Source organism: Henningerozyma blattae, chromosome 2 (genome assembly GCF_000315915.1).
Source record: "Henningerozyma blattae CBS 6284 chromosome 2, complete genome".
Classification (NCBI taxonomy): Eukaryota; Fungi; Ascomycota; class Saccharomycetes; order Saccharomycetales; family Saccharomycetaceae; genus Henningerozyma; species Henningerozyma blattae.
In genome coordinates, this window is record NC_020186.1 from 1,333,470 (window position 1) to 1,353,225 (window position 19,756).

Below are 19,756 nucleotides of genomic sequence, written 5' to 3' on the forward strand. Positions count from 1 at the left end.
TCAGAATATATAAGATTCTGTAGTGAAGACTATATACCAATAGCCCACTTAACCAAAAATTCATTCGAGAAATAGGGAGTACAGACAGTACGAGAATGTACCAGCAACGACAGAGAATAGTATCTCAACCACCACGCCAACGTCTGCCTCACCAACCTCCAATGGGACACCCCCAAGGTAATCCCATGGGTTATTCGGGCCAGATGCCACAACATCATCCATCTGCGGTTCACCATGTACCAAAACAATCGCAACAACAACCAATGTATGCCGACAATCAATATATACAGCCTCCTATTCAAAGACAAGCACCACTCCATCAGCAACAACCTCCATCTCATGTGGTAGTAAATGCTAGCAGAAACAATAGTATGAGAAGTGATGGTCGTTCTCCAATTCGAATTTCTCAACTGCCACTACCACAGCCCTCGCAGCAGCAGCCATCCCCTTTTTTCAATTCTCAACAACCTCCTGTAAAAGTAGTCCATAATCAGCCAAGCAGATCAGTATCAATGTATAATTTACATAACAATGCTTATCTGCCGCCACAGACTCAGCATCTGCCTTCTCCAGTAGCTAATAGCCAAAGACAATCTCCCATGTATGCTGTTGGTCCCAGCGTAGCACCTACCAGGACAGTAAGGAAGTTTGTACCAGGGGGAGCAAAAGGATTGAAGCAGGTAGAAATACCTATGTATACTGCTCCAATTCAAGAGGGCTTGTATTATAAGGATGAGCCAGTTGAACAACGGACTTACCCTCGTGTCGTAAGACGTACCGTACAGAGACCGGTTTCAATGGATAATCATCAACCAGGACAATCAAGTAGAATGACTAGGTCTGTTTCATCAAGTAATTTTCCAAACCAACCCATCGTTACTTCAATTAGGCCAAGCAATTCATTGCAAGGTGATTTATATTCTTATACAAAAAACTATCACCCTACAGCTTCTAATAGAGAAAAATTTTCTAATAGGAACGATTCAATGACTTCTTCTAATTCTTCAAGACCATCTTTTATTTTCAACCAAAAACAGTATGATAATAACGGAACTCATCCAGTAAGACAGCTACACTCATCAACTAAAAGACACTCTAATAACACTAGATCACCGATGTTGACTGAAGAAACTGATCAAGATTTATTAGGTGATGATAAATTTATGGATTTTAATACTAATGACTCAGATATTAAAACTTCTTTGGACCCAATCCCTAATTCATCCACCTATAATAGAAAATATAGATCATTTTTAATACCAGAGGAAGAGGAAGAAGAATTAAAACAAAATAAAGATATACCCTCTCAAAGGAAACAAAAAATAGATGAAGATGATGACTCAAGTCCAACAAAACCCATTAAGCCAGATAATGAAATGCTAGATTTATTATCAAATACTTTTAATTTACAATCTTTTATGAATGATAATACCGCTAGTTCTTCAAAAGATACTCCCAATAAATCCCCTTCACCAAAAAATGAAATTGATTCAGAATTGAAAGAACGCATTAATAAAAAACTAGATTCAACACTGAATAATGATAGCTTACATGACGATCTTTTAAATTCAAATATTTTTAACTTTAATTTCGATTCAACACCAATTAAATCACCAAATAATAAACAGAAAAACTTTGAAACATATTCAACTGTTGGCTATACTTTTGAAGATACTAATTCAGTTTATTCAAGTAGATTACCAAAACATCCTGAATTAGAGAAGAATCATTTCATTAATTATCCTGAAGAAGAGGTAGAAGGAGAAGAATATTATCCAGCTAGATTTACCAATGAAAAACCTTTAAATATTCGTCCGCCAAGAATTAATAATTATAACCAATACAATACAGACAAGAGATACCATGATCCAACAATGATTGAAGATGCTATTGAAAGCGGTGAGGATACTGAAGATACAGATACACTATCAATGTATAGTGCAAGAAGTGGTAGATCTACAAAAAGCAACCACCAAATTTCAAGAAGATTGAAGAAACCATCTTCTTCATCTCGTTTAACAAGAATATCAAGTACTTCAGGGCTAAATACTAAGAAAAAGAAAAGCACGCCCCATCTGAAGAGTAAAAAAAGTGATTCTCATTTAAAAACGAAAAAGAGTGAGGCTCATTTGAAGACTAAAAAAAGTGATTCTGGTTTAAGAACTAAAAAAAGCGATTCCCATTTGAAGACTAAAAAAATTGATTCTCATTTGAAGACTAAAAAAAGCGATTCCCATTTGAAGACTAAAAAAAGTGATTCTCATTTGAAGACTAAAAAAAGTGATTCTCATTTGAAGACTAAAAAGAGTAATTCTCATTTGAGGACTAAAAAGAGCACCTCTTCTTTAAAGCCTAAGAAAAAGAAAAAACATCATAAACACTCTACTACTCCATCTTCATCAAATATTGTGTATTACGAAGAAGATGAAGATGATCTTATTGCAAAGGGTGATAGAAGAGATATTAATGATAAACAAAGTGATGTTAATGACATTGACCAATTCCTGGATACTTTAGATTACCCTTCAGAAAGTGATAATGATTCAATTACTTCTGAGATTTATTCAGATACCGAGGCAGATTCGAGAATGAATTCAAATTCTTCAAGAAAGACTAACGTTAATAAGAAGAATGTTAATTCCACGGTCTCTTCAAGAAAAGAGTTCCAGAATTATCAAGAACCAAAATCTACAAGTAAAAGAGAATTACTTGCTGTTAAAAAGCAAAAATCTCATCATCAACGCCATCATAGCACCAATCTGTCGTCATCTGAATATAACAATGAAAATAATGAAACTACAATAATATCTGCCACACTCACTCCGCGTAGCTTTCGTCGTCCTGCTGGAAAGACGGTGGTTTCCAAAAAAGTAAAAGATCCAAATCGTAGCTATTCGCTGACTTCTACCACCTCTCACCATACGAAAAAATTAAATAATGAATACAATGATGTTTCTCCAATTATTATTCCAGATATTGATCTATCAGAGGAATATGATGAACTATATAACAATCCAGTCAACACTTTTATGAACACGAAAGAAAATTCCACATCAACAAATACGTTTCCCAATAATAATAATAATAAAAGCAATATAAAGCAAAGACATGAGTCAAGAAAATTAGTAACTGAAAGACAAATGTTGCAGAACCACAGCATTAACCAAAGCCTTGACCAAAACCAGGTTTCAAATAAGGGCCAAGACTTTGATGAATCACAGCTTCTCGATGATTCTCTGGTAAGCAATAAAGATAATGGATACACGAATGAGAGCAGATTTATTACAGAACAACCAACAACCAAGAAAAATATTACTAGAAATAATACTCAGTTATACTCTCCATATCACGCACAAGCACAAATGAAATCAGAATCTCAATATCAACAGCAGACACAAGGTGAAATACAACAAATTCAGATGGATCAACAATTGCAACAACAGCAATTTTCCTCTCCAAATCATAAATTACAATATCCAGTCAAATCTGCATTAAAGAAAACAGTTCCTAATGTGACTGATAGTTTGGGAGATATGAATCCTGAAAATGATTCTGGCTTGATGAAACACAAAAAAAATCCAAACATCATTGTTAATACAAATAATCAAGCCTTCATTAAATTAAGCACTGCTGAAAATACAAGACTAAATGCACAATTAAGTAAGGATTCCATCAAACGTAGATCTAACGCTTTAGGAAGCAAAAGTAGAAATGGAAACAATTCTAGAGACTTAAATAAGAAACCATCAGTGTCGAACATGAGAAAAAGCGTATCAAATTCTAATTTGAACGCCCAAATTAGCCCTAATAGAAAATATAATGTTTTAAATTCCCAACAAAAGAATAACTCACTGACTTCAAATTCAAATGGATTTAAAGTGAAGACTTTAAGGGATGAAAATTTTGGAATTTCATCTAATGGAAATAACTATCGTGAAAATGATATGGAGTCTATTAGGAGTGGGTGGACATCTAGGTTTGGTGATTCTGATTCTGAAGAAGAATTTGAAAATGTTGATTTCAGTATTGGTAATGATACACAAAAATCTTCAACTCCGAAGTTAAATAAGCCTAGAAGTACTAATAATAATAATAATTCAAATGGCGGTGGTTTTGGATTTAACAAGCAAATTAACAATACTAAATCACCTCGCAGAATCACTTTGAGAGATGAGGCTTTAGTTGGAGGTAGTAATAACAATACTACTAGTCCAAATAGAGTGGGTGGCGGTGAACATAGACTAGGCCAAAATAGATTCTATGACAGCGATGACGGCAGTAAGCCAAATGGGTTTGGAAATAAATTAAAGAAATTATTTGGCCGCAAGAAATAATTTTTTTTAATAATCACAGGAACAATTAACTAAGTAAATTATTGCTTCATTTTTTATAATTTTGATCTTTAGTGTATAATATGGTTCACTATGACATTAGATGCTCATAACGATATCATTGCACTGTAAACTATAATAAATAAACTTTTATACAATATTATGAACACTGATATAATCTAATACAAAAATGTTATATTTTTAACCTGAAATAAGTTAAATCGTAAAATGTTCTATCGATAAGGAACGTGGTAATACTTGAGAGTCATTTGATAATAAATAATAAGATGCGGCGTTGATCCCGATCTTGTAGCTGTAGTTCTTAATTACTTAAAAAACATGGATATATTTAGGGATATTTAGGTCAAACAAATACAAACTAGAAAGAGTCTGAATAACTTTAATTTGATATTTAAATGCAAACAAAATAATCCTGGGATAGAATGAGGACTATCTTAATAGACAAGGATGAAAAGATTTGTAAGCTGTGGCAAGTCCAATTGAAAAAATTTCAGAATATACATCTCCAAAAAGATAAGAGTTCCTATCATGATATTACCATATATAACGGTACCTTAAATAATCTATTATATAAATTGAAAGAACAAAATATCTCAAATAAGAGATTAGCACTAGTTTCGCCTGGAAATTCTTTTGGCTATTTAGGTGGTGGATTTGATTTAGGAATTAGAAATTATTTCGGTGGCATTGAATTTGAAGATTGGTTTCGTAAGAAATTGGATTTTAAATATCACCAAATAGGTGATATTACGACAGTGTCGTTAATAGAATGGTACGAACTACTAACTAAGGAAAAGGAATTTCACAGAGATATATCTTTCCATTATATTATCCATGTTCCCACAGTCATAACCCCAGTTGTTAGCTCTGAATTATCTCGACTTGATAGAAAGCCAGTCACAGATGGATATGGTACTGTATTTAATGCGGCATGGGGTGCATTCATGAATGTTCCAAATGAGGCAGATGGACTTGTCCTCCCAGGTTTATGCTGCGGATATGGCGGAATCCCTATCGAGGTGAGTGCAAAAGCTATGGCATTCGCTATTAGATTATATTACTTGGCCAAATATAATGAGAAGATTTCTAAAGAGCTTCCTGGTGCATTGGTGATGTGTTTTTTGGGATGCCCATATTCTCCATTCCTAGGTGATTTAGGACTTGCTTCAAAAGGGCAATGGTCATTCAAAGAGGAGTGTGCTAATGCTGGTATCGATTTCTACGCCGCAAGAAACTTTAAAGCAGATACTGATAGTCTCAATCTTTTATTTCCACCACATTGGTAAGCAATTAAACTTATTTACTGTTGAATTAGTGTTATATTCACTTTATCGTTTTATACGGTAATATTAATTTTTGAAATTTCAATATTCACAAAGGAGACTGAAAATGGAACAACACGAAAGACAGGCTGAATAAATTACAGAGAGATGATAGATTTTAAACAGAATGAGCATATTTATAAAGTGTTATTGTTGTGTAGTAATTGCACGAATATTAAGAAAAAATTGACAAGTAAATAAGAAATGCAATCTATATTACTAGCATTCTTTGCTATTATTTCCTGTGTATATGCTACAATCTCAGATACAACTTTACAATTCACAAATGGTCCAAAAAAGGGTGAATTGATAAGCTTTGACCTTATTGGAATGGAATCCCCATTAGAAGGAAAAGTTTTTGTTGAAAATATGAAACAAAAGCTAAGTCTATCCTTTAAAGCTGATTCCACATTAGTTCAAAATTCTTTGTTAGTTGGATATCCATCTGAAAATTTAGAACAAACGTTCATCGGAACAATTGGTAATGATGACAAATATACTTTTGATATCGATATTTCTTCATTCGCTCCAATATTATTAAACTCGGCTGTTGTTGAAGATAAGCCATTATTGATTACTCTAGTAACTGCTTCTGAATCAAATCCGCAAGATAATTTAATAAAAGAATTATTCTATATTGAGTTCAATAAAAATTTAGTTGCTGAAATTCCAAAGTTTGAAAATTCAAATGGTAAATTAGGCCCAAAAAAGGAAATTTATCATGTCTTTAACACACCACCAAAGCATGCATCTAAATTCCTTGCTACTATCTTCTCTATGATTATTTTGTCCTCAATATTGGGATTAATTGCATCTTTTGCTTATACTGGGGCCTTGAAGATTGATAATTTACCATCTGGGCTAAATTTGATCAGATTTATAATTTTAACCTGTTTAACCGTAGGTTTTGAATTTGTCTTCGTGAAATACTACTTAGGTGTCAGTATATTTGATACTTTGTTACATGCAGGTTTTATATTCTTGCCTTTCTTATTCTTAGGTACTAAATTCTTAAGAACTTTTGGCAATGATATTTGATTATGATTACTTTCCCCTTTTATATTTTGCATTTTACTCTTTAATATTGCGCAGATACTAACTCAAAATCAAAATTAAATATTTATATGTATATATATATATGAATAAATAGATACGTGAATAACACATTATACAATCTATATTTTCTAGAGGGTATATTTTAGGAAATGCATGTAGATTCACCGTTCGCTTCTAATATTCCTTAAGGCTAAATTTGAGAGCCTTGTGTAAGATTTTAGTCTGATAGCGCTTTTCCGGAATTACAATAATGACAGAAAATATTAAAAGGATTTACATTTTAGTATTTTTATTCTCAGTGCAATAGGCGTATACAAATAATATTATATGTAATACACCTAGAACTAGTAATTGGTATTTTTAAAAATATCAAGTATTAAATAATTATAAAAAGAATACAAAAAAATGTCTCACCTGCCTGTGTCCTTTCAATCATACAAGCTAGAAAATGGCAAATTTATCTATTACCCTAAATTTAACTTAGATAATGATATTAAGAATAGTGATGATTGCTTTATTCTTTTTACAGATGAAAAAATTCCAACCGAATTAAAAAAATTCTTAGAAGACTTTGCGAATACTAACGAGATCATAACATTTACTACAAGAATACTTGATTTCACCAAGATAAAAAAAATTATTCTACAATTATCTTGTTTAGATATTATTGAAGTACGTAATATACTATTGGTTAAAAACTTAATGATACTAAAATGGCATACACTTTTTATTAATTTTATAAATAAAAATTTAAGTTTTAATAAAAATAATAGTATTACGAATTACAATAACTCTTTTGCAAAATTTGGAATATTATTATGCTTAAAATCAATTCATTCAATTGAATATTACTCCATTCAAAGACTTTTAATTGAGATACTACAATTTAAAGCCAAAACTGGATTAATTCAAGGTACTGAAGAACTAAGTGTCGGGAGGTTCCAAGTTTTAGTTAATATGGTTAAAGATCAAATTTCCAAGGATTTTTTAGAATTTCAAAATAAATCGAAAGAGTATTATATTGGGAAAGTCCCTTATGATCTTAAAATTTATTTAACTGAACATGAATTGGAATTTGTAGAAATTTTTAAAAATTTTGATAAAGATATTAATAATTTTAATTGTATGGTTATCAATGAGCTAAATTTGGCGACCAATTTTGATGTTGAACTAAAAGGCATTCTACTTAAATTAAAAGCAGATATATCCAATAAATTTCCTAAGAAACAAGAGCTTTGTAGCATTCAACCGGATCAAACTTTAAAAAAAGTTCTGGATAAACCATTCAAAATAATACAGCTTTCTAATCAAAATCAATTATCAAAGAATTTTTGGAAACGCTTTGAAAAATTCAACAATGACGTTTTCTTTATAACTTGCTTATTATTAAATTCCTTGGCAAACGTATTGGAAGAACGAGAAACAGGAAGTCTTTCTCTATTTTATATAATTAACTTATTAGTAATAATTATGGGTATATTTGTACTAGAGAAAACTTTTGCAACATTTTTGAAAAATTATTCCAATATATTAAGAGTAAAGGATTGAATCTAAAAACGTCTCTGTTTCTTCTAAATAAAGTTATATATTTTACGGATACATAGATGCTGCTATAAAATTGAGTTATATCTTACGTCCCATTATTCATCAGGCTCTCTCTCGAGTGTATTTCTAATAAATCGAAAACCAAATAAATCTCTCCAAGAGCCTTTATTAAAGTCATTAGCACCATATATTTTGCCGACGATTAGTCCCATGGATACGACATTATAACTTCTTGAGTCTATAGAGTGATTAAGGTTATCACCAGTTAGCCAGACGTGACCCTTTGGGACTTTTATAAAAGAATTAAAGCAATAATTAACGTCACTTACAGTAGTATTGTTATATTTTTTAAGCTCATTACTATTGCATATTGAGGGGTCTACTAATATGATATCATTCTCAAGGCCTGTTATTCGTTTGCATACACGCTGTTTTGGATCAGTTGGTTTAATAGCGACGATACAATCACCAAGCTTGACATTCTTCCCATTTTTATACCTTTTTGAAACGTGCACATAATCATTTCTGGCATTAATTGTGGGTATCATTGATTCACCCTTTGTTTCAGTGAATTCGTAAAAGAATTCATGTACAATATGTAACAGGCATACAGATCTCACGAAAATAGAAGAAACTTTGAATGCTGTTTTCATTATTTATTATATCACATTAGCCATCCTAAATTATTTAGATTTGTGTTTACGCCAAACTATATACATTTAAATAAGACCAGCCCCATTTTAATGCTTACTTTTAAAGACCTTTCAAATCTTTTGATAGATTCTAGGCCTAATATTTGATATGCATTTCTCCGAATTTTCCACTTTTCAAAAACGACACAAATTGTTTTGAAATTCTGGTAGACTTATAATCGTTATCACTATTTAATTCGGGAATGTAGACAAGTAGAGTTTTGAAACGGTTGTATGGAAGTTCACTAGAAATACCATCATGTATTTGATTTAGTGCACTCTTACTGGCAATATATATATTGCTTACATTTGTAATTCTCGCCTCATGCAAAGTCATATTCTTAGTAATATTAATAATATAATAGCTTTTCTTATCGTCCTTCATAATATTGTTAACTAAATTTTTTATTATGATCATTACACTGGTAACATTTGTTCTGATACATTTTTGAACATGTGCAATGTGGTTAGCTTCACCGAATTGCAAATTATTTATGAAAATTGTTATTCCCTGATAATTGGAAATTTTGTCCAATGCTTCGTAAAGAGTATCTAATTTAGTAAAATCTCTACATTCAATATATTTATACTTTTGTATATCAAACTTATTTTTAAAATTAGTGGTATCTAAGTTTATTACGGGAACATTATAATCGTTAATTAGATGTTTTATTAATTGTTTACCAAAGGTATCACTCCCACCAGCTATCAGAATTTTATCTGTTTTGGGATCAAACTGTTTTCCAAGTTCTAATCTGGAGTATATTTTCTTAATTACTTTAAAAAACATTTATACCTTATTCTCCTCTTTCTTTTCTTGTACTACTGCTTTACAATAGGATGAATAAATAAATGTTGAAGTTCTTTGACTTCTATAATTTGTGTCATTTTCTAGTTATGTTTTTTGAAAACATTTTAAAACGTTCCGGCTTTCGAAACTTGAAGATTGCATATTTTGAATAATTATATTTAAGAAATATAATTACTAAAGTTATTAGAAAATTTCTTTTTATAATTGTAATATCGAACATACGTTTCATTTTTGATAATTCTAAAAAGTTTTGCATAGATTATATTAAGCTTGTAGATTAGTGAAATAATCTTTTTTTTTATAATGAGATAATTTAGCCCGCTGAAATTAGAAAAAAAGCTATTAATAATAATATAATAATCGATAAAAAAATATCCTTTTAATATTTGAAAAATTAGAATACATCAAAACTATATAAATAAACAGCTACCTCAAAGATTTTTGCCAAGAAATGGGGATCGCAGCCAATGAACAAAGAAAACTTATTGACCAATTGATGGGCAAAGAAATCCAGACTCATAATGGCAATCATCGTTCATATCCCAGTAGTAATAAAAATTACATGAAAACGACTTACACTTCTAGTACACCTACAACTACCGAGGCACTTACAGAAAGTTTGTATAATCCAAGAATATGTAAAGCTTATTTAGTTGGAGAATGCCCATATGATTTGTTTCAAGGTACGAAAGTCTCAATGGGTACATGTCCACAGATTCATTCGACAAATTATAAATTAAGATACGAAAATTTAAAATCTAAGCATGGAATTAAGTTTGTTGAGTTTGAAAAAGAGTATTATCAAATATTATTGAGCCTAATTAATGAATGTAATTCAAACATTGAGGTTGCTCTAAAAAATTTACAATATACCTCAAATGAAGACTACATGAAGATTAACGAAATTACAAAACAATTGAATGAAGTAGATACTAATATCAGTTTAATGAACAATGAAATTGATGCCTTAATATCTAAAAATGAAATTTCAATGGCCATGCTCCAATCAATTAAGCTTAACGACCTCCAATTACAAAGAAAAGATGTGGCAGTGAAAGTAAAAAACTTAACAGAAAATATTAACCAATCGGCTCAACAAAAACTACAAGTGTGTGAGATTTGTGGTGCTTATTTATCAAGATTAGATACTGATAGAAGACTTGCTGACCACTTCTTAGGCAAAATTCATTTAGGTTATGTTAAGATGAGGAAAAATTTGGAAATAGTACGCAGCAGGAATTTATTTGAGCACAAATAAGATAATTTATAAAAATCTAATTGCAATGAAAAATATTAAATCTTGGACGCTTATTAGCATATTGCTGTGTATTATTTCTGTTTCAATATTTTATGTCATCTGAATTTGACTGCAAATATTTACCCGGAAACTTTTTCGAAGAATTCCAAAAAAAAAAACATCAAAAATAATTAAAGCATCGGTTTAAAGAAAATCAAATCTTATGACAAGTGCTAAAATATAACATATTAGAAAGAGCAGTAAGACAAATAAAAAACAATAAATGGTATTTTGCATTAATCTAGTACTATAAATCAATACCTATTCATAGCCCAATTAATTGAATTCTAGTTTTACTCTAATTTTAAATGTTTTCAGCAACAGGCAGTGCTCCATCTGCATCTCAGACAGCATTTGGTGCTTCTCAGAGTAACTCTCGCTTTAATAATGTTTCTGTAAATCTCCATCAAAGACCCCAAACATCAGGTAATGGTATTAGTAATAATAATTCTATGAACCTTGGAATTAACAATCCTATGATGGTTGGTGGATCTACTTTTGGTAGTAGCAATAACAATAATTCCCTGTCAACTTCAACAGGGTTATTTGGCAATCAACAACAACAGTTTGCTCAGTCACACCCTCAACAACTACAACTTAGCGCTTCTAGCGGGACTACTGTTGGTGCTACTACTTCTTTACCTTTGACAGGGTCTCTTATGACTGGACTTACGACACCAGCAAATATGAGCACCATTGGCCCCATCGGTGGATCTAACCCAGCATTTGGAAATAATAATATCAATGAAATACAACAAATACAAAATCAGAAAGTAATGTGGTATAACAATCCCAAGAAAAGATCAATTCCAGAGGTTATTGTTAGAAGATCAGCTCTAAGGCAACAACAGCAGGATCAACAAAATCAGTTGCAAAACCAGCAATTAAATATGGATGGGGTTTCTGAAACCAACGACATTACGATGGGTTCTACGACATCCTCCGAAATCAGTAGATCTTCCGGCAAATTATTAAGATCAGACTTTAACAACGTTTCATTTGGTTCTTCCAAGAATAATAATGAGAATTTATTTAAATCTAATGATCTACACAAACAGTCACCAAATAAGAAACCTTTTGCATTCGATAATAATGAAGCACCACCAAGTGTTTCCTTACATGATTGGGAGAGAGAAGATGAATTTGGCTCTATTGGCACCACCTCATTCCCAACTACTGCTAATAAGCAATTTAATTCCAATATGGCAAATAGACCAAATACATCACTTGGAAATTTTACCTTCCCATTCAGCACTAAGAACGACTCAACTAATCCAATGACTACTTTAAATATAAATTCAACATTAGGCTCCAGTATTTTTGATAAAAATGATTCAATTGAAATAAAAAATTCTTTAGGAGAGAATGATAATAATAATTCTAATAACAACGAGTCTCAACATTTAAGAACTAAAATAGCAGGTATTAACAACTCTAAATCGTTACCATTTTCTTCAAAGGACTCTAATTCGGTTCTAAGTACAAGTTCTACTCCAGCAATAAATTCTAATAAATATGGTGCTATGAATCCTCAATCTGAAACAGCTGTTATCATATTTGGTTATCCTGAATCCGTTTCTAATTCAATTATTTCATATTTTGCTAAGTTTGGAAATATTCTAGAAGATTTTCAAGTGTTGAGAGGACCATCAGGGTTAAATTCAAATTCAACCACTCTCAGATTACGAAACAATATTAAAACTAACAACATGCAAAATGATGTCGAAGTAACCAAGAAATACCCAATTTTTACTGGAGATGGATGGGTCAAACTAACTTATGATCTACCATCTGCTGCAATCCGTGCATTGCAAGAAAACGGTACTGTGCTCAGTGGATCATTAATTGGGTGTATACCATATTCAAAAGCGGCTGTTGAACAATTGGCATCTTGCAAAATTGATAAGATTGATGATATCGGAACACCCAATTTCAGCATTAAAAATTCCTCTACTTCGACCAATTCGATCATTAATAATGGTGTAAGTGATCCATTTGTCAATAAAGGTAATTTTATAGTTCCTTCGACTCAAACAATTGATTCAAATAGCAATCATAAATCGGATATTAACAACGATAAGGATATTTCTAATAATATTTCATTGAATAATTCTAACCTGTCCTCATTCCCAACTCATAAATTAGATATTAAAGACGGTAAATCATTATTCATACATAATAGAAACAATGAGCATCGTGGGTTTCTACAAGCACTAGAAAATAAAATGCGCTCACAACCAAATTCTAATTCAAGACTATATAACCAACACCAATTCAACACCAATTCGGCACTTGCGAATAACGTGAACTCTATTAATAATGGAGCTGCAGATGTTCAAAATAATGATGGTATGCTAAATAAAGTTAATAATTGGCTATTTGGTTGGAACGATTTGTAATTTTATATCGTCTCTAATGTAATCTTCAATCCATAAATTTATAAATAATGTATTTACTTACTATTTTATTTTGTTTTTGTTACCTTCTTTTTTTTATTCATCATAAAAAAGTAAATAAAAGAAGAACAGTGACAGATGAACTTTATTTGCCTGTATTGATTATTAAATTATGTAACTTTGTAACTACCATTTGTATTACTTTAAAAAATGATTATGAATAGAATACATATGAGAAGTTATGAAAACTGATGTCTATTTTCTTAAACTCTTTCCTTTGCTCTTCTTCTTACCCTTGGATTTCTTATCCTTGTTTTCGCCAGCCTTTGACTTCTTTTTCTTTTTGATCAAACCTGTCATATGCTTTCTAACAATACTTGAATAGTTTTGCCAAAATGAATCAAGATTATCTGAGTTTACTTTAGTTGAACATTTATGCTTTTGATCTCCTGAACCATAGGATATCCTTATTAGTAAGGGATAAACTTCGGTAGAAATGTCTTTATACTGCTTTAAATTATTTGTTCTCTTAGAGATATCATAATGTGGGAATTTTGTCATATTAAATTCTTTATTACCCTCCACAGCATCATGTTCTACTAATCTCTTCATTGTTAATCTGACATTTATATTATTCTTAGAGGCGTTTTCAAAAAATTCAGAGGTTTTACTCAAGAATTCTTTTGGATCTAAGCAACCATCATTTTTAGCAGCCATTTTATGTATTAGTTTATGGGATCTTGTGAAACAAATTTGACAATTACCAGGTTAATCTAAGTTATGATATATCTAAATATATTTCAAGCTTTAGTATGGTGTATACAAGTGCACTTTCATTATTCACCCAATTTATTGATGAATTTTCAATAAGATACTTAGTACATTTGTTAATTACTAAATTTGGCTAATTCATTAATTTTCACTTCATAATACGAAAAACATAGTAAAAAATTTATGTTCACGTGATTATTAAAATGTAACAAATATCTTTAAATCTAATGAATGCATTATGAATAATTCTTATTGAGGTAGCCATTGTATTTTATCCTAGAAATAGCTCAGATATATACCATCTAATTGAGTTTTACCAATTGGGTATTTTTTCCTTATGTTGCATATAATCTTGGCACAAGAAGGCCCTTGGACTTATAAAATCTGATTTGTCAAAGATCAGAAACATTCTAAAAAAAACAGCATGTAAATTTGAAATATAAGAAAATATATCTAACCCATAAGTGTATGCAATTTCCATTACCATACTTATTAGTATTACAAAAATCTCTGCTAGATAACTGTAAGATTAATATTAATTTATGCAATGGCTCATATTCTCCAGTCGCGTAAAATCCCAAGTTTTTTGGCGTCTAATGCTGTTGCACTAGGTGCTGGTAGTCTTTATATGTATTCGTTATACGCTCCACAATTGATAGAAAAATGTCATATTCCATCATCAGAAGCAAGTAACCTAGCGTTTTATTTGAGTTTTGGCAGTTCACTTCTGGGCTGCGTTGCAGGTCAGATCGTGGATCGAAGCCCTAATTTATCGTGTCTAATAGGTGCGATATGTATTGGTTCTGCATACTATATATTACAGGTCATATATTATAAGGAGAAAGCATCTTCTAGTCTTATAGCTTTTGCATTATCACTATTGGGTTATGGTGCTGTTTCAGGCTATTATGCCGCTCTAAAATGTTGTAATGTCAATTTTGCTAACAATAGGGGTACTGCTGTTGCATTTCCAGTTTCCATGTATGCACTTTCTGGTATGTTATTTGCAGCAATTTGTACTACCTTCTTTAAGGATGATTTGAAAATTATGTTTAGGTTTATGGGAATAATTTGCCCTTTTTTGCTAATCTTGGGGTTTTTGTTCATGAAGTTGGAGCCAGTTCCATTTGATGTAAGACCCACTATTTCACCTATCAGAACATCAAATGCTGCACAAAATTCCCATTTAAGAGCTTCATCTGCAAGTACTTTAGGTGTATCATCGAACAATTACGAAGATATTAATTCTGCTACTTTACTACGTGGTTCAAAAAAAAATGAAGAAGATGGGAATGAAAATGCTGTAGAACAAACAATTGACGGAAATTTTGGTTTAAATTTCGAAGATCAAAATAGTAAAAGCATACTCGAAGGATTAAAATCTTATGAATTTATCGGTTTTTTCATTGTGCTCAATATTCTTCAAGGTATGGGTCAGATGTATATTTATTCTGTCGGAACAATAACTCAGACACAATTTGCAGTATTAGAAGAAAGTGATGTCATACTAATCTCAGATAAAATTAAGCATGTTCAATCTGTCCAAGTTTCTATGATATCCTTATTGTCGTTTTTTGGAAGATTAACAGCTGGGCCATTATCTGATATATTTGTTAAATTATTTAATTCTCAAAGGATGTGGAATGTTGTAATATCATGTATTATTATGTTTGTTGCATGTCTAAAATTAATATACGAAGACCCAAAACAATTACAAGCTGCTTCGCATGATATGAATAGTTTTATCCACCTATTATCCTTCCATTTATCCTTTACATCTTCATTGTTCGGTTATGCTTTTGGAATGATGTTTGGGACTTTCCCAGTAATAATTGCTGACAGCTTTGGTACAAAAAACTATAGTATGTTCTGGGCATTAATTACAATGGGTGGCTTACTTACCGTCAGGCTTTATACTTCAATGCTATCTAAAAATATTTCTTCTAATACTTTATTAAACGATACAGTATGTAAAAAAGGTGAATTATGCTATGATTCCACTTTTTGGTATATGTCGATATCGGCACTAATTGCTGGAGTTGTGTCGATACTATTAATTATAAAAAAGTATGTGGATTCAAAGCGGACTAGTAATAAGTATGGTTACATTTCCAATTCATAGGCACTGTCTATCATAATTCTATAAATTTCTTCGTAAATATGTGCTTTATATTTTTATAGATTCATTGGAAAAGTTCGCATAAAATAAACAAGTTTAAGAAGTTCGAATTAAATTTTTGATATAATTAATTTTTCACTTTCTTAAATGGTGTAAGAATAAATATTCTGTTTCTTTGGATATCTTATTGATATATAATATACTTAATGAGTATATAACGTTTTTAGTGTGTGCAAATGGCAACATAATAATCTACACATTTTAATTAAAAAGATGGGAATGAAAATATATAAAAAATTGACAAGGATAACGAACCAAATGGATCAAATCAATTCTTTAGCTTCTTCCATAGATTCATCCAAGACGTGCCGTTCATCATTTTCGGCACCTTTTTGGAATTCATGAACATCTACGACATTAGCATCCATTGTGTTTTGACTATGGAAATTAACACCACTAACTTGGGTATCAATCCCTTCATAATCAGCTAAATTATCTAGCATTTCATCACAATTGTAATCCCATGTAGATAACCATTTGCTCTTTTGGCACATTTCTTTAGTCCATGGAGTACCATAGATAATTGGAGAATGTTCATTGAAGAAGTACAAGCAGCTGAGGAAAAAGACTAATGTAAACATTAACCCAGCATTCTTTCTCTTCTTTAAGATATAAGTAACAATGATGTCTAAAGCATGGCCAAAAGCCAAAATAGCGAAGTAATAAGCTGGTAAATAGTGATGTAAGAACATTTGACGACCCATTAAGAAAGATGGAATAAAATGCAAAGCGTAACCTAGTAAGTAATGGATAACTTGAACGTGGAAATTGATGACATGAGAATCTTGTAAGATAGGTTTGCCTAATTGCCAAACAATTAATTCAACAACAATGGTCAAGGTGAAGAGAACAGTAAATAATGAACTAGACCACCATAAAATAGCATTACCTAACAAATAGACAATTCTATTGTGATCACCCCAGTAACTAATACCACGACTCAAAAGTGGCCATGAGCTTGGTAAAGATTGATAATAATGAGGTTCAGTCAACGCCTTATTAACTTCCCACATCATGTAATTACTTTCCAAAAATTTCTTAAAGAAAGAAGGCTTCTTATAAGAAATTCTTTCAGCATCTTCTGGGAGAACTGGGTTTTCATTACCTTCAATATACCATAAAGTTAAAGATTTTTTACCTGAATAGGCACAAGAAACTTCTTGTTGTTCAAAACCCCATTTTGGTAACTTAACTTCATGAGAGAATAAATAACAACCAGTCATAGCGTGTCTTAATCTGAATTTAGTTTCTAAGGCTCTAACGTATTTTTGAGCATCACCTGAAGCTGATTCGTCCTTGTCAATTTCAACAATCCAGGCATCGTTTAAATCACCGGAGAAACCTTGGTAACCGTAACCTGAAACTTCCTTTTGCCATGAAGAATGTTCTGAAACTGGAGCTGGGTGATCATGAGAATGTAATCTATGATGAGTTGAAATATGGTTTAATCTAATTGAGGCACCATCAGAAATGTTCTCAAAAGTTTTGAAACTAACAAATGGTTCATCATTAGATTCAATGACCCATTTATTGTTATCATCCAAATGGCTATATAATGTAATTTGTTGTTGCTTTGAACCAGTTTCATAATCATGAGGATGAGAATGTAAGTAACCACCTCTAGTGCCAGCGTGCAAAAGTGTAATGACAGAACCATAACCAACGTTAGCAATCATATTCTTTGGGATAGTGTTATCAATGAATGTTGTTCTAGTAGCAGAAGATAAGAACGCAGTACCAGAGCCATCGTAAATAAGAGTTTTAAAGTGAATATAGAAAGTCATCATGTAAAATAAGAATGGAACAATCAATAAACATCCAAATTTCATGAATGCAACTTTAGTTGTAGAACATACAGATCTTTGTAAATCACCAATATAGAACCATAATTTCCAGACACATAATAAACCAATCCAAGCGAAAGTGAAAAGACCTACCCATTTGGACGAAGCAGCCATACCCAAAGCAAGACCACAAGCTAATAGGTATTTGTAAGATCTCCAGGAGTGAGTTGGGTATAATTCATATTTCTTATAGGAATAGGCTGTAGCTGCAATAAAAACAATTAATGGGGCATCTAGTAAAATATATCTGGAGATCGTAACGAAAGAATTTTCAACAGTAAAGCACATTGTACAAATTAATGCAATTAGCATTCTAACACCAGAGGCACGTAAAGTTAAATACATGAATAGAATGGTTAATAAACCACAAGTAGCTGAAAAGCCTCTCATGAAGACATATGGAACATCTGGTAAATATTTAAGACCAATGGTATCAAAATGGAATTGACCTTTGAAACCAGCTAAGGCACCAACCCAAGCAAAAAGCATCTTAGCAAAAGGTGGGTGAACATCGAAAAAGTATTTTCTATTAATATAATTAGCAGCAAATCCACCAAAATGGACTTCATCGAAGATAACAGCATTTGGCCATTTCAAATCCTTAAATCTAATCGAAATAGCAAAAATTGTCAAAAATGCAACCATTATAATTTCCTTTACAGATGTTAAAGTACGTAAAGAAGCCAATTCTTTTGATGGTTCAGTTACAACATATGGTCTTAAAGGACCTTTTTCTATTTGAAATGGAATAACTGGGTCGACATCAGTATTTGAAGTGGCAGCTTTCTCATTTGAATGATGAGAGGATTTACCTTTGACACCCATTTTTCAATATATGTAAATATATAGATAAAAGTGTATAATTGCTTTGAACAGGACTTTTATATCTTTACAAAAATTCTCTTTACTATCAAAAGGTTTTATATTCTTAAATAGAAAAGAAATGGTGATAATTTCTGTGTGAAGTAGAGGAGAGTGGAAAGGGTAAGTATGTTCAGCGGAAGGGCGGCGAGCAATTGAAAGTCAGTCGGTATGTCTGAATAATGCACCAATTATTAAATATGATTAAGTCTTTAAATAATTTTTCACTACCGTGTCTATAATTTCATTATTTATTATTTCATTTTCTTTCCAGAACAACGCAGCGAATTTCATTGTTCGAAATTTGGGAACGCGAACGCGTCACGACGCTAATTGTAGAAATAGTATTTGTGACATGTAAAATAGTGATAGCAATAGAAAAATTAAGAACATATTTGATAACTTACACTCCTTATATATACCTTTTTTTAAAAAACTGAAAATTAACTACTTTTAAAAAAAATGTCTTTTAAACAAAATATAATTCTAATAATTTTAGTAATTACTCTGCCAGTAATTGTATTTACAACTCTTTAAATAATTCTCTATTTGCACTGTTAGTATGAAGAATATCACCCCTTAAGAAGTATAACTAGGTTCTGTTTAGTTTGACATTGGCTCTACTCAAAA

At 31.4% G+C, this 19,756-nt stretch overlaps 11 protein-coding genes across 11 annotated transcripts; 7 read left to right on the plus strand and 4 right to left on the minus strand.

Annotated features, from left to right (window-relative positions):
• Window positions 1-95: 95 nt before the first annotated feature.
• SEG1 (Seg1p) lies at window positions 96-4,334 on the plus strand (the record flags this gene model as incomplete). The annotated part of the gene is made up of 1 exon (XM_004178859.1): window positions 96-4,334. One exon carries the CDS (start codon window positions 96-98, stop codon window positions 4,332-4,334), a length of 4,239 nt encoding a protein of 1,412 aa, XP_004178907.1.
• Window positions 4,335-4,774: 440 nt separating this feature from the next.
• PDL32 (putative ADP-ribose 1''-phosphate phosphatase) lies at window positions 4,775-5,638 on the plus strand (the record flags this gene model as incomplete). The annotated part of the gene is made up of 1 exon (XM_004178860.1): window positions 4,775-5,638. One exon carries the CDS (start codon window positions 4,775-4,777, stop codon window positions 5,636-5,638), a length of 864 nt encoding a protein of 287 aa, XP_004178908.1.
• Window positions 5,639-5,878: 240 nt separating this feature from the next.
• On the plus strand, window positions 5,879-6,712 carry SWP1 (dolichyl-diphosphooligosaccharide-protein glycotransferase; the record flags this gene model as incomplete). The annotated part of the gene is made up of 1 exon (XM_004178861.1): window positions 5,879-6,712. The coding sequence occupies one exon, from the start codon at window positions 5,879-5,881 to the stop codon at window positions 6,710-6,712; it is 834 nt and encodes a 277-aa protein (XP_004178909.1).
• A 423-nt stretch (window positions 6,713-7,135) lies between these two features.
• Window positions 7,136-8,278, plus strand: TBLA0B05640 (uncharacterized protein; the record flags this gene model as incomplete). Its single annotated transcript, XM_004178862.1, has 1 exon — window positions 7,136-8,278. One exon carries the CDS (start codon window positions 7,136-7,138, stop codon window positions 8,276-8,278), a length of 1,143 nt encoding a protein of 380 aa, XP_004178910.1.
• A 92-nt stretch (window positions 8,279-8,370) lies between these two features.
• On the minus strand, window positions 8,371-8,928 carry IMP1 (endopeptidase catalytic subunit IMP1; the record flags this gene model as incomplete). Its single annotated transcript, XM_004178863.1, has 1 exon — window positions 8,371-8,928. The coding sequence occupies one exon, from the start codon at window positions 8,926-8,928 to the stop codon at window positions 8,371-8,373; it is 558 nt and encodes a 185-aa protein (XP_004178911.1).
• Window positions 8,929-9,064: 136 nt separating this feature from the next.
• On the minus strand, window positions 9,065-9,757 carry SRL4 (Srl4p; the record flags this gene model as incomplete). Its single annotated transcript, XM_004178864.1, has 1 exon — window positions 9,065-9,757. One exon carries the CDS (start codon window positions 9,755-9,757, stop codon window positions 9,065-9,067), a length of 693 nt encoding a protein of 230 aa, XP_004178912.1.
• A 472-nt stretch (window positions 9,758-10,229) lies between these two features.
• LUC7 (Luc7p) lies at window positions 10,230-11,036 on the plus strand (the record flags this gene model as incomplete). The annotated part of the gene is made up of 1 exon (XM_004178865.1): window positions 10,230-11,036. One exon carries the CDS (start codon window positions 10,230-10,232, stop codon window positions 11,034-11,036), a length of 807 nt encoding a protein of 268 aa, XP_004178913.1.
• Window positions 11,037-11,383: 347 nt separating this feature from the next.
• On the plus strand, window positions 11,384-13,474 carry TBLA0B05680 (Nup35/Nup53 family RNA-binding protein; the record flags this gene model as incomplete). Its single annotated transcript, XM_004178866.1, has 1 exon — window positions 11,384-13,474. One exon carries the CDS (start codon window positions 11,384-11,386, stop codon window positions 13,472-13,474), a length of 2,091 nt encoding a protein of 696 aa, XP_004178914.1.
• Window positions 13,475-13,726: 252 nt separating this feature from the next.
• Window positions 13,727-14,188, minus strand: SRP14 (RNA-binding signal recognition particle subunit SRP14; the record flags this gene model as incomplete). Its single annotated transcript, XM_004178867.1, has 1 exon — window positions 13,727-14,188. The coding sequence occupies one exon, from the start codon at window positions 14,186-14,188 to the stop codon at window positions 13,727-13,729; it is 462 nt and encodes a 153-aa protein (XP_004178915.1).
• Window positions 14,189-14,789: 601 nt separating this feature from the next.
• TBLA0B05700 (uncharacterized protein) lies at window positions 14,790-16,364 on the plus strand (the record flags this gene model as incomplete). Its single annotated transcript, XM_004178868.1, has 1 exon — window positions 14,790-16,364. One exon carries the CDS (start codon window positions 14,790-14,792, stop codon window positions 16,362-16,364), a length of 1,575 nt encoding a protein of 524 aa, XP_004178916.1.
• Window positions 16,365-16,684: 320 nt separating this feature from the next.
• TBLA0B05710 (uncharacterized protein) lies at window positions 16,685-19,090 on the minus strand (the record flags this gene model as incomplete). The annotated part of the gene is made up of 1 exon (XM_004178869.1): window positions 16,685-19,090. The coding sequence occupies one exon, from the start codon at window positions 19,088-19,090 to the stop codon at window positions 16,685-16,687; it is 2,406 nt and encodes an 801-aa protein (XP_004178917.1).
• Window positions 19,091-19,756: the final 666 nt, after the last annotated feature.